The sequence below is a fragment of the Pleurodeles waltl genome, chromosome 4_2, assembly GCF_031143425.1.
Source record: "Pleurodeles waltl isolate 20211129_DDA chromosome 4_2, aPleWal1.hap1.20221129, whole genome shotgun sequence".
Classification (NCBI taxonomy): domain Eukaryota; kingdom Metazoa; phylum Chordata; class Amphibia; order Caudata; family Salamandridae; genus Pleurodeles; species Pleurodeles waltl.
The window spans coordinates 1,004,870,596-1,004,883,910 of record NC_090443.1 but is presented as its reverse complement, the minus strand read 5'-3'; the positions used below and the strand labels follow the sequence as shown (position 1 = coordinate 1,004,883,910).

The window sequence follows — 13,315 nt, the reverse complement described above, 5'->3', positions numbered from 1 at the left end:
CACTCTCCATTTGAGTCGAACCCGTAGGGTTGACAGGCTGGCGTTGACTGCATTCCCCCGCAGACTGGGCCGAAGATTTTGATAATAAATTAGAAAAATTTGATTCTAAATTTTTTGATAGTTTTTGCATGGATGACGCCATAGCCTGTAGAACAGAACTCTTTATAAAATTTCGAAGTTCATTTCTAATATCCTCAATATCATTGGGCACACCTTGTTCCCCAGAGGAAGTATTAGATTCCATATTAATATTTATCTTCTTTAAAATTCAAATAAGGAAAACAACTCCTGAGAAAAAACAATTGAAGTTAATAGGAAATGACTTGAAAAGGATGCAGGCAACCGGGGTTTAACAGAGCAGGAAACATCAATTGAGCTATGGAAACCAAAACCCCTCCTATCGGAGGGCGGGCCCAAAGGAGGTGTTGACAGCAAAGGGAAAAAACAACTTGCGTAGGAGGAACGGCTGAGGCAGGTAATTTGAAGCCGGCGCGCAGAAATTAGTGGCTTCCTCGCGTCAGGAAGAAAAACCGAGTGACGGTTATTCTCCAGACGCGAGGAAGAGCCTGAGCGCGTCGCGCACACAGCGCGCCTGAAAACCGTTGAATCTTCTGCCTCGGGAACGGTTTAGTCGCCGCCCGAGAGCAGGAAAAAACGGACGCTAGCGCGAGGCAGCGCGAAATAAACAATGCGGCAAACTTGCCGTCTACATAGGACTACACAGATTATAAAAATAATACCATAAATACTACATATCCTCATAAAACGTTTTACAATATCAGAGGAAATAAAAAGAGAACTTATCCTTGACTGCAGCAGCAAGAAAAGAGGGCTGCTTGCAGTCAAGTGACATCACAAGGGCACGAGGGTGTTCCTATTGGTTAACATATGATGTACTACGTTTCTAATCCCATTGGCTCTCTGGGTTAGCCACATGGGATTTGTAGTTTTGTAGTTTCTTTCTTGACTGCTGTGTTAATAAAGCGAGAAGAGAAACGCATAATAGGAGCCTCCGGTCTTGTCATAAAATTCAGGCGCTTGCTCAGCACAGACATCATGTAAGCACCCTGGTGCTTTCTTCTTTACAGGGACACCTAGTGACAGAGTGCAGTACTGCACACTTGTGGTGTTTTCTCTAGAGAGTAGTTTAGTGACAGGGTGCGGTACTGCACCCTGGTGCTGCAGCCCCCACAGGGTTACTCTTTGTAGTAATGAAGCTCAGCTGCTCTCTCATGTAAGCAGATATCCAACCCTTGGCCACTCAGTGCACTCCATCAGGACACCCTCAGCAGAAGCGTGCAGCTATCATCACAGCACACGACCTTGCAGAGCCAGAAGGAGTGAGCAAAGGCACATTCACACTCCAGGCAGTGCAATTCACAAGTGTGTAGTGCTTAAATACACGTTCACTCTCTGGGTGGAGACACTCCATACATAGCAGGAGCAGCATCTGCTTCTAAGCACCTTTGGTAAATATAAATGTTACTATTACTCACTGTAATGTATTGTGTCTCGAGATGCTTCTTGTGCATTGTCACGTTGTTCTGATTTGTAATGTCATGTGCATGGAGCGGACACTGACGAGGGATTTCGACGGGAAGGGAGTCAGTCGCAGTCAGTCTCCGAGCCCTCTGGACGCAGCACGCCGTGGGAGACTAGAACCTGTGAATAAAGAGCTAAATCTGAATCTTGCCTGCATGTATTGCTCTTTACATTTGGCGATGAGCAGACGTCACCCCCCGGCACCTCCACGCAGCAGTGCGAGGGTGTGTGTGTGTGACTAGCATGTGCTTATACTGGAAGAATAGCCTTCCAGCACAAGACTTCATTTAAAACTTCTCCTACTTTTTATGTGTCCCTTACAACGCAGTAAACATGCAAAGCCGGAAATGAAAGGAGAAATGAAAACATTTCTCCTTTTAACGTCTCCTTTCAAATGGCGTTAACTTTTGACATAAAACCCTGTCTACTGTTCTTAATAGGGTTTTGCATCAAAAAGTATGGGTGGTTATGTGAGAACGCCCATGTAACGTCCCCTTGGCACTAAGAAAGGCAAAGCAGTTCTTTGCGCTGCTTTGCATTACTTTTAGGGTACTTTTGATTGCAAAACAAGTTTTGCACTGGAAAGTAAAATAGGAAAAACATTTTGTGTTGGTTTGCAGCACATTTTTGATGCTAACCCAGAGCATTTTTAAATCTACCCCTTCATTTTTATGTGGAAAAGAGGAGCATTGAACCTAAAAATTTACACTTACATTTTAAAGATTTTTCTATATCTGTTAGATGTACGATAAGCAACTAAACAGCATCTTTTTTCTCCTGTAACATTTCATATTGTAGTAATAAATAAGCATTCTCAAAATCTCCAGAGTTTGTTTTGCAGCAGCTGAAAGAGTGCACTTCAGGTCCGATTTGTTGATTTAGGTTTGGTATTTAGGCCCAAATGTATACTTTTTCACGCAAATCTTAGCTAATGCAGTTTTGTGTCAAAAAGTAAAGCGACAGCTTCTGCCATTCCAGAGCACCAGCAGGGCGCCATATTTAAGGAATGGTGCAATCCAGCACAAAGGGTGGGCTAACATCATGGAAAATTACATTAGCCGGGTGGTGGTGGGGGTGGGGGTGGCAGTGGCGGTATGGGGAAGGGGGTTTTGCACTGAAAAATGACATCAGTCTGGTTAGAGTAAAAGCAAATGACTCTAATCAGCCTAGTGTCATTTCTGAGCGCAAAACCTACCATTCCACATGACTCCTGTCTTATTAAAGACAGGAGTCTTACCCACCACCCCAACAGCCAGCACAGGGGACAAGGGTCCCCTGGGCATGGCCATTGCACCCAGTGCCATGTAGGGGGGCGATTTCAGGGCCCCCAGTGGCATTTTTAAAAATAATACAAAATACTTACCTCTACTTACCTGGGATGGGGTCGCCATCCTCTGCTGTCCCTCTGGTGTGGGTGGGGGTGTCGTTGGGGCCTGGGAAGGGCACCTTTGGGCTCTTTCCATGGTGTTCCACCATGGAAATGTGCCCACAGGCCCCTTAACGCCTGCCCTGACCCAGGCGTTAAATAATGGTGCTAAGCAGGGTTAGTGCCTTTATTTAGACCCACCTCCCCACTGTGCACCATTTTTCCACTGCAGGATAAATAAGGCGCCTGGGCCTTAGAGTCATTTTTTGCCCAGGAACTCCTACCTTGTATTTCATTGATGCAAGGCAGTTTCCCACTGGCAAAAAATGACTTTAACTCCAAAACGTTGGCGCTGGACGGGTCTAGCGCCAAAGTATAAATTTAGAGTTAGGTTTGTGTTCGCGTAAAAAAATGACACAAATCCGAATTTGCGACTCGCAAATCCGGATGCAAGATGTTGTCCCAACACCATCTGTGAATCGCAAAGACCCACCTCATTAATATTAATGAGGTGGGTCGCAATTTGCGAACCCCTTGCGATTCGCACCACTCACAGGGATGGTGGCCTGCTGGAGACAGCAGACCACCATGCCTGTGACTGCTTTAAAATAAAGCCGTTTTTTTATTTTATTGCAGCCCGTTTTCCTTAAAGGAAAACGAGTTGCAATACAAACGAAAAAAACAAAACATTTTTGTTTCATTTTTTCAGGGCTATTCACATAGGGGAAGGGGTCCCATGGGGACCCCTTCCCTTTTGCGAATGGGTTACCACCAGTGTGACACTGGTGGTAACTGCGAATTGCTTTCCAACCGCGTTCTTGTTCACAAAGCAATTCTGCATAGCGATGCGAATCGCAAATAGGAAGGGGAACACCCTTGCATATTTGCGACTCGTATTCCCATTTTGCCAGTCGGTAACCAGGTTACCGACTCGCAAAATAGGAATGAGCATCGCAATTTGCTTTTTGCATGTCGAAACAGCAAAATTCGCTGTTTGCGCCATGCAAAAAGTTACGTACATCTGGCCCTTAGATACTTCTGGCATTCCATGGGTGGTACATGGGCGTTCCAGGGCTACCAGCCTTGGTTTTTTACTTAAAACCCTATCTACTAATAATAGTAGACAGCATTTTGCACTAAGAATTACCACTATTTCAAAAACAGGCGTTAAAAAGAAATATTTATCTCATTTCTTTTCCAACTTTTCATGTCTGCTGCACTATACAGCACACATGCAAGGTATGTAAGGTAAAGTCAGCCGAGGTATGGTATTTTGTACTGGAGGGGTAACCTTGCACATTCAGACATCCTCGCACTATGTGTTAAAGGTGTGTGTGGCGCTCAGCAGCATGATTCTGTGCAGGTGGAGAGGGGGGAATAGTGCCAGACATGTTTGTGCTGAGACATGAAATACGAGTCTGTTCAAGTGTTATGGGCAGCTTTAGTACATGTACCACCCATGGACGCTGCTTTGCCTTACTTTCGGGCAGATGAATTCAAAATAAACGAGTTGCGCCAGTTTCCGGTGCAGAATGTTAGTAAATCTGTCCCAAGCTGTTCTGGGGAGATGAAGGTCAGAGCCATTGACAAAGCAGAGATCTCTCGCAAAATGAGTAGAAGTGTGTATTTTTACGTTTTTATGGTAAATAACAACTTGTTACAGGTAAGGTATTACATATATGGTTACAAAGCTGGATACTTTTCACCAAAGTGTGCTATTTCGGCAGGAGCGGCGAAATACCTAAAGCCAAAAAAAGTGTGCTATTTTAATTTTCACCCGCTTCGATCCTCCTCCATGTCAATATAAATGCCCGTGGAGATAGAAAGTGCAGCGTTAAATGCTATCAGTAACAAAAGCCGAGGGCAGAAAGCAGCTTCGAAAAACCCCTAAAAGAATCAGCCTTCCTACCCACAAGCGATATGCGCTTACCCACAATTCTATGCGCAATTTTCACAGACTAAAACATCATACGACATCCGCCATTAGTTTGTAATGTCAAAAAAATACCTCTATTAACCCTGTTTATAGATCGTAGCAGTACATAGAATTTGGTTCATAGTCATAATTTGTTGGGGCGCCGTAGCAAAAAAATGTTTAAGATTGTTTAAGAACCTCTCGGAGAAGCGAAAAGAATAGTCATAATCAGATGAGTTTGGTTGGTTCAAATTCTTGGAAAATGTATCCGAGCGCTGGTGTAAAAAGTTTTTCATTCTGCCAATTAAACATGTCTCTATACGCACCGGTGGTGCTCGCGATGGAGCCAGACCTGAGGGAAGAGCCCGGCCAAGAAACCTCACCCCGGGCATGTGCGCTGCTAGGGCGGGGGTGGCCGGAGATCACGGCGGCACCACCCTCCGAGGAGGAGCAACAAGTGGCCGTAGCCGCGGTAGAGCCCCGGCCGCCCGCAGAGGGCCTCCCAGCCGCCTCCCGCCGCCGCCGTCTTTGGCGGGTGGTGGCTGCGGCGGTGGCGGTGGTTTTGGGCTCCGTCGTCCTCGCCGCCGTGTTCGCCCTCAGAGCGAGAGAAGACCCCGCGAGTGAGGCGAACCGCACCGACGAGGGCGGCCTTTCCCGCCAGTGCGAGGCAGGATGGACCCTGCGCGAGAGCAGCTGTTTCTTATTCTCTGAAAACGAAGGAAGCTGGACATTTGCCAATGGCAGCTGCGCCTCTCGTTCCTCCAGTCTGGCTGTGATTAAAAGCGACAAAGAGAGAGGGTTCGCCCTCTCTGAGAAGGGGGAGTATGATCGCTGGGTCGGCCTGCGGAGAGATCCGAGCGGGCCCTGGCGGTGGGCCGACGGCAGCGCCCTGGACAGCGGCACCGGCGTCCCCGGCGGCTCGGACTGCGCCTATCTAAACCATCAGGGTCTCAGCAGTGCCCGGTGCTCCTCAACTCGGAGATACATCTGCACCAAACACGCAGAATATATAAAGAAGGAATAATTTAAGGCACATAGAGCCAAATGCACAAAGCTTGTTGATTTCTAACATTTAAGACTCTTTTAAACCTGCAAAAGTGATATTTCAACATTGACCTTAATTTAATCAGATAAACATCCTATATTTTTCTAAACCTGTGTGGTGTTTTCACTGTGTTACTGTATGATTTATTGCACAAATACATAACCCAATGCCTTCTAAATTAAGACGGACTGCTCGGTGCCAAGCTACCAGAGGGTGGGCACAGGATAATTTTCATTGTGTGCAACTTACCCTGGCTAGGATTGTGGTCCCTTACTTGGAGAAGGGTGTATATCTCTACCAACTAGAGACCTCATTTCTAACACTAATCTATTTACTGAATCACAAAATAGGGTTGCGAGTCGCAATTAGGAAGGGGCATGCCAAGGGCGTACCTTCCTAATTGCGAGTCGCATCGTTATGTATGATTGTTTTGTGAACGTGGTCACGAAACAATCGCAGTTAACAGCAATTTCAAATTGGTGTTAACCCATTCGGAAACTGACTCATTCCCCTTTATGAATGCATGCAAAAACGTTTTTTTGAGAGCAGCCAGTGGTCTACGGACCACTGCCATGTACCACTGCCTACTCTTAAAAAATTAAACTGAAACGTTTCATTTTTTGTATTTTTAAACGCATCCGGTTTTACTTTAAGGAAAACAAGCTGTGTTTAAAAATAAAAAAAATGCTTTATTTAAAAGCAATCACAGATATGGTTGTCTGCTGACCCCATCAGGCCACCTTCCCTGTGATTTTTGTGATTACCAGTGGAAGACAGAACCTCCACCCACCCCTATTTGTGACATGGTTCAAATGCCAAGGTGAGTCCCTACCATATAACTTTTCATATATAGCATCTTCATTTAGTGGGGTGAACCCCTATCATGCAATTTTATCATGTTTGACTCAATTCAAAATACCACCCCATAACCCAAACGTTTGATGCACTCTTATACACGGTTTTGAATCCATGTCATATAACTTAAATCCCAGGCAGTATCTCCCAAGTGTGTGCTGCATACTGTATTACTCAATGTATACCTCCCATAAGTTCCAAAAATGTGTGCTTATGTCTAACTGATAATTTAGAATTGCATGTTCTCCTCAGGGACCAGTTAGAAATGGAACAACTGCAAGAAAAATGCATGTTGAAGAATAAGACAATCTTTTTTTTTTTTTTTTTTTTTTGTCGGAAGAGAGTGGCAGGTGGAGTGGCCCGTTGATATTGTTGAGCTATACACCTGGGGGTCAATGAGTAGTGGATCCTTCCTTTACTGGCATGGATTAGTGAGATGAGGACAAAAAAAAAAAAAGAATAAGACAATCTTATTAAGATTCAGACGTTTTGATTGTTTTTTTAAAACTGCTCCACTATCGGCCAGCTAAGATACTCAAATGGCAGGCACTGAAATGCCTCGCCTGTCCTATTCAATATGCCAAAGGCCCCAGCCTTGCTTTAAATCCTTGAAACAAATGGCTGAAAAACATAAACCATAAGAGTCTGTGAGGAACAGATGATACCGTTCTGAAGGCCACGTTATCTTCCTATGATAATGAATAATTTCTTGCTCATATACTAACTTTGCTGTACTCTAGCCCTTACTTGCTGCTGGTCTGGGGCAGTTCTAAAGTAATGTCTATGGATGTGTACTACCATCGTGGTCATCTTCTGCTACAGGCAGCTTGTTTCTTAGCTCAACATCCGTACCACACAACCGATCTGATACGCACTGCTCATTAATCGAAATAATATTTCTCCAAGGTCTGCATGGCTGCTAAAGACCCGGCTATTTATTAGGACCAACAACTTCACTATTAGATTACTCACCGTAGCCGGGGACCGTCGAAACCTCAGGCTCCCAAAGAATGAGTGCAAGGAGCTCTGAACCAGTTTGCAAATCTGCGCTCCGGCCAGGGGGGATAAGTACAACGCCTTATTGAAGCCACCTGTGTGTGAGATGGGCAGAGATTTCTCCCTACTTGACCACCTCACAAACCACAGCTACTACTGCAGCCATTTTTAAATATTCCAGCAGCCCCATGCTAGGCACCAATAGAGTCCACAGAAGCAACTTCTGTGGCCCACAGAAACAAGGATCTGTTCCATAATATTTTATTTGGCACCTTGTCCTAAAATCTTTCTAGTGTGGGCCACCTAGAGGGTCACACTGGCTGTGGCGGCCAGCTTGGAACAATACTATCTCCCTATGCTGGAAGCCTAAATATAGGGGGGAATGCAACTTATAAGGCAGGTATCTTTAAACTGTGTAAACTCCCTACTCTAAGAGAAAAAAAACATCAGAAGGGGGAATACCGCTCATGGGTCTAATATGTAATTGGAGCCCAAATTGTCACTTATATGTTATTTCTACACTTTTATTTTTTAACAGATCTCGCTTGGAACTTTAACTGTCCATATGTGCTGTGTAAATCCCAAAAATGTCCCTTATGTATTAGAGACAATAGCATTCTCTCACAGAATCTCACTATTTATATCCCTTCCACACGTATCAAGAGTGAAAATACAAAACACTTCTCTTCTTTTACTAGCAGCTCTATGGACCTCTCATTATCATTTTTTTCTAAAATAAGCCATTTGATGTCTTCTGGATTATGTTTTTTTCTATATAATGTTTTATTAATGGTGCATTTGTTTGAGCTATTTGTATGGCAGATTTCTGCTCAGTAAAGCGGGTGTTTCCCCTACATACCCAAGATTACTGGGGCTAATGAGCAAGTAAGTAATGTTCTTCATCTTGCAGAAAGTGAAGGTGGTCAGGCTTACTGTGTAATTATTGAAAGTGTACACATCTGGCTCAATAGCATTGGCTCATGCCTTTCTTGTTGATCATTTGAAATTTTCTTTGACTTGAGTAACACTATCAGTTATTTTTTTCTATAAATCATAGTGGTTTGTCCAAGCTGGATCGCACAACATAGTTCTTCAAATTCTTGTTCTGTTTATGCACAAATATAGATTTGGGGAGCCTAAGATATTCCTCTCTATTGCTGTTCAGTATGTGCCAGTTGGAGTTGACTATCTGGCTTACCTTCTGTAGGAAGATGGCCTGGTGTGTGATGGGTACCCAAGGTACTTACACCTTATACCAGGACCAGGTATCCCCTCTTAGGGAAGTGCAGGCAGCGTCTAGAATCCAGGCTCTGGAGAGGTAGCTGTGGACTAGCAGGCAAGGCTTATCTAGGAGACATGCAAAGCTCATGCAAAACCACTGTAGTCACACAGCACTTACACACGTGAAAGAAAACACTCAGTTGTATATAAATAAGGGTACTTTATTTTTGGTCACACAATACTACAAAATACTAGAAGGGCAACCCTCCAATAGGAGGTAAGTACTACAATAATTATATACACTAGTAAACAGGAATAGGCATAGGAAAGGTTAGAAAACAGTACAAATGCAGTTAGACAATAGTGACCCTATGGGGGGCCCAAACCATATGCTAAAAAAATGGAATGCGAACACAGGACCCCCACCTAGGTAAGTGGAATGTACAGAAGGGAGCTGTGAGTACTAGAAAACCACACAGGTAAGTAACGCAGTACCCCCAGCGACCAGGAAAGCAGGAGTAAATCACTGGGATTTCCCAAAACCCCCCACAAGGAAGAAAAAGAAGACACCCACCCAAGACGGCAAGAAACCAGTGGTGGATTCCTGGAGAGGAAGACCTGTGGTGAGAGAGGACCAAGTCCAAGAGTCACAGTAGTCCAGGAGGAGTAGGAGCTACTACCCTCCCAGCTGTACTTGCAGGAGTTGGTCGACGGTCATGGTCTGCAGCCCTGGAGCCGAAGAAGAGTTCCTGAGGGCTGCAGAAGATGTCCCACACTGGAAGGAAGATCGCAGATGGGTGTCAGTGCAGGAATTGCACCAACAAGCCTTGGCAAAGGTGAATTCGCGGTTAGTGTAAAAGTTGTGCTATGGTGGACCAGCAAGGCCCAGGAGGATTCAACCCAGAAGGGGGAGCCAGAGAGGACCCTCAGCAACACAGAGAGCCCACAGGTCGGGGACCCAGACGTGGCAGAAGGAGCCCATGCAGCACACAGGAGAAGGGTCTCATGCCGCAGGAGAACCACGCAGAGGGCTGTGCATCACAGGAAGGAGTGCTGGAGCTGCACAATGCCTGACGGTCCCTTGGAGGAAATGCAAACAATCCTTGGCAAGAGACGCCGTGCATAGGTGTACTGTCCCGCGTGGAAAGGCAAGGGCTTACCTGAACCAAAGTTGGACAGCTGACAGAGAGGCCCAAGAGGACTACTATGGACCACCACCCATGTTGCAGGATCCATGCAGCTCAGAATGAGAGGACATCCATGCATCCGGTTGTCATTACAGTAGGTGCTTGCGAATGCAGGGGAGTGACTCTTTCACTCCAAGGTAGATTCCTTCTTCATTCTTGTGCAGACTGAAGACTTGCCACCCTCAGAAGATGCACAAATGGGGAAATGTTGCAGAAGTTGGAAGGAGCTGTGGAAACCATGTTGCAAGAAGAGTCTTCTTTGTGGATGCAGATTGTCGGTCCCTGAAGGGTCCAGTCATGGTTCCAGTGGCTAGAAGAAGAAGTGGAGGTTTCAGAGGAGTCCTGCTGGAATCGTGCAAGCCGAATGTGAGGATCCACTCAAGAGAGAGACCCTAAATAGCCCTCAAAGGGGGATTGGTCACCTAGCCAGGTGACCAGCTGTCAGGAGGGGGGCTCTGACATCACCTGCCTGGCCACTCAGATGCTTCCAGAGGTCCCTGCCAACCTTGGATTCAAGATGGCAGAACCCAGAGACCCTCTGGAGGAGCTCTTGGCACCTCCCCTTTCCATTGACCAGTTTTTTGCCAATGCAGTGCCCTTCAAAGCATACCAGTGGCTTGGGGAGGCTACCCCATCCTAAGCTATGCAACACCTATTTCCAAAGGGAGAGGGTGTTACTCCCACTCTCCCAAAGGAAGTCATTAGTTCTGCCTTCCTAGGCTTGAGCTGTTCAAGCAGCAGGAGGGCAGAAACCTGTCTGAGTGGTGGCAGCAGCTTGGGCTGCCCGGAAAACCCTGGAAGACTGGTAGGAGCAATGTTGGGGGACCTCTAAGGAGCCCCCTGAATACATGGAATCATATTTCCAATACTGGCAACAGTATTGGGTTATGATTCTGACATGTTTGACCCCAAACATACCTAGATTTGGAATTACCGTTCGTAGCTGAACATAGGTAGTGATGTGTAAAATGGCATCCCTACACTCACGAAGTCCATGAAAATGGCAATGGAGTTCATGGAGGCACTTCTGCTAGTGGCGGGGTGCCCTCCCACACAGGTACTTGCACCCTGCCCTCTGGGCTAGGAGGGCCTGCCATAGGGGTGATTTACAGTGACCTGGTGCAGTGAGGTATGGGAAAAGGGGTGCATGCACTCTTTCACACAGGCTGCAATGGCAGGCCTGTAGAACACTTTGCATGGGCTCCTCATGGGTGGCATAATACATACTGCAGCCCATGGGGATCCCCTGGTACCCCAGTGCCCTGATTACCTGTGTACCATATAGTAGGGACTTACATGGGGGCATGAGGGCACCAGTATGCCAAATGTGGAGTGAAAATAGAACAGGTTACCAAGTTAGATAAGAGAGAGCATAATCACTGGGGTCTTGGTTAGCAGGATCCCAGTGAACACAGTCAAACACAATGACAACAGGGAGAAAATGGGGGTAACTGTGCCAAGAAAGAGAGTACTTTCCTAGATCGACGCTTGAGGTTTTGGATATCCTTTTGTTGACATCACCCCTGGTAGGCCGAATGATGTCTTAAACATTGAAAATCTATTGAGAGAAAAAACTGTATATTTGTTTTAGACCAGAAATCCTTTCACCTCATTTATGCATAGTTCATATTTTTATATATTTTTGAAGACATGATTCCTGATAGGCTTAATGATATTTTTAAGCAGTTTATATGTCAACACAGAAGACTGTATCTGATACTTTTGTTAAAGAAAACTTTCTTAGAACTCAGGCTGAAGGGGTAGTAGGTAAGAATTAGGAAGTTTGAAAGGCAGTTTTTGTTGGAATTGCAGACTGATATCCCTTCACTCTGTCTATCCAGTTTCAGTCTTTCAATATAAGTTATAAGGTCCTGATGTGATATTTAGACCTTTATGAAAAATGATAGCCAAAGTACAGTATGTTCTACAAGAAACTGATATCTGTCCAGCTTTAAAGTTTGTAATCTAAGGGGTTTATTTAAACTTTTTGGTGCAAAACTGCGCTAATGCAGTTTTACACCAAAAAGTTTACAGCCGGCTTGCGTCATTCCTGAGTGCCGGGTGCCATATTTATGGAATGGCGCAAGCTGGCGCTAAGCTTGGGCTAGTGTCAACAAAAGTGACGCTAGCCGGGTGAGGGTAGCAGTATGGGAATAGAAGGTTGTGTGTAAAAAAATGACGTTACGCTGGTTAGGGGCAAACAAAAATGCAGCTAACCATCCCTGCATCATTTCCAGGTGCACAACCATCCTAAAACATGACTCTGTCTTAGAAAAGACAGAGTCATGCCCACAACCCCAATGGTCAGCCAGGGGACCAGTGTCCCCTTGGCATGGCCATTGTACCTAGTGCCATGCAGGAGACCCCTTGTTGAACCCCCAATGGCACTTTAAAACAAATAACAAAAATACTTACCCATACTTACCCTACTTACCTCGGATGGGGTCCCCCATCCTCTTGTCTTGGTGGGGGTGTTCCTAAGGCTTGGGGTGGGCACCTGTGGGCCCATTCCATGGTGTTTGACCATGGAAATGGGTCCACAGGTCCCTTAACACCTGGTCTGACCCAGGTGTTAAATAATGGCTCTAAGCAAGCTTAACGCCATTATTTGGGACAGCCTCCCTCCCGTGCATCATTTTAGCACTGGGGATAAATACGGCGCTATTGCGTCATTTTTGGATGGGAACGCCTACCTTGCATCTCATTGACGCAAGGTGGGGATTACACATCTAAAAATGGTGCAAACTTAAATATTGTGACGCTAGACAGTCTTAGCCTCAAAATATAAATATAGAGTTAAGTTTGCGCCGAATTTGCGTAAAAAAATGACAAATTCGGCATGAACAGAGTAAAAATATGCCCGCAAGTGTCCAAATTTGTTCCATGTGCTCTGCATCGTTGAAACATTGCTATAATGTATTTATCTCTCTTCTGTATGAGCAATGTAGAGAATACATTTGATTTACAGCTTTGATGGGAAATATTTTGGTAACTTTTTTAAATTATCTTATCAAAAGACACATTTTTAGAATCTGGCAGAGTTAAGTACAGAAATCGCTCGGATTGGATTTCAGTTGTAGGTGAGAAAGAGCAATCTTCAAACTCATGGTTCTATGTATAAATCAGTCCAAATATGTGATCAATATTTAAATCCTCGTCTTCTAAAACTCGAGGCATCACCATAATAA

General features: G+C 45.2%; 1 protein-coding gene across 1 annotated transcript; it reads left to right on the top strand.

Moving 5' to 3' along the window:
• The first annotated feature begins 5,163 nt into the window (after window positions 1–5,163).
• On the top strand, window positions 5,164–5,847 carry LOC138293988 (C-type lectin domain family 2 member D-like). Its single transcript, XM_069233246.1, has one exon. It carries the CDS (start codon window positions 5,164–5,166, stop codon window positions 5,845–5,847), a length of 684 nt encoding a protein of 227 aa, XP_069089347.1.
• The last annotated feature ends 7,468 nt before the right edge of the window (window positions 5,848–13,315 follow it).

What these genes read in the sequence shown, in the direction of transcription:
- LOC138293988 (XM_069233246.1), top strand. Translation starts at nt 5,164, where the DNA reads ATGGAGCCAGACCTGAGGGAAGAGCCCGGCCAAGAAACCTCACCCCGG.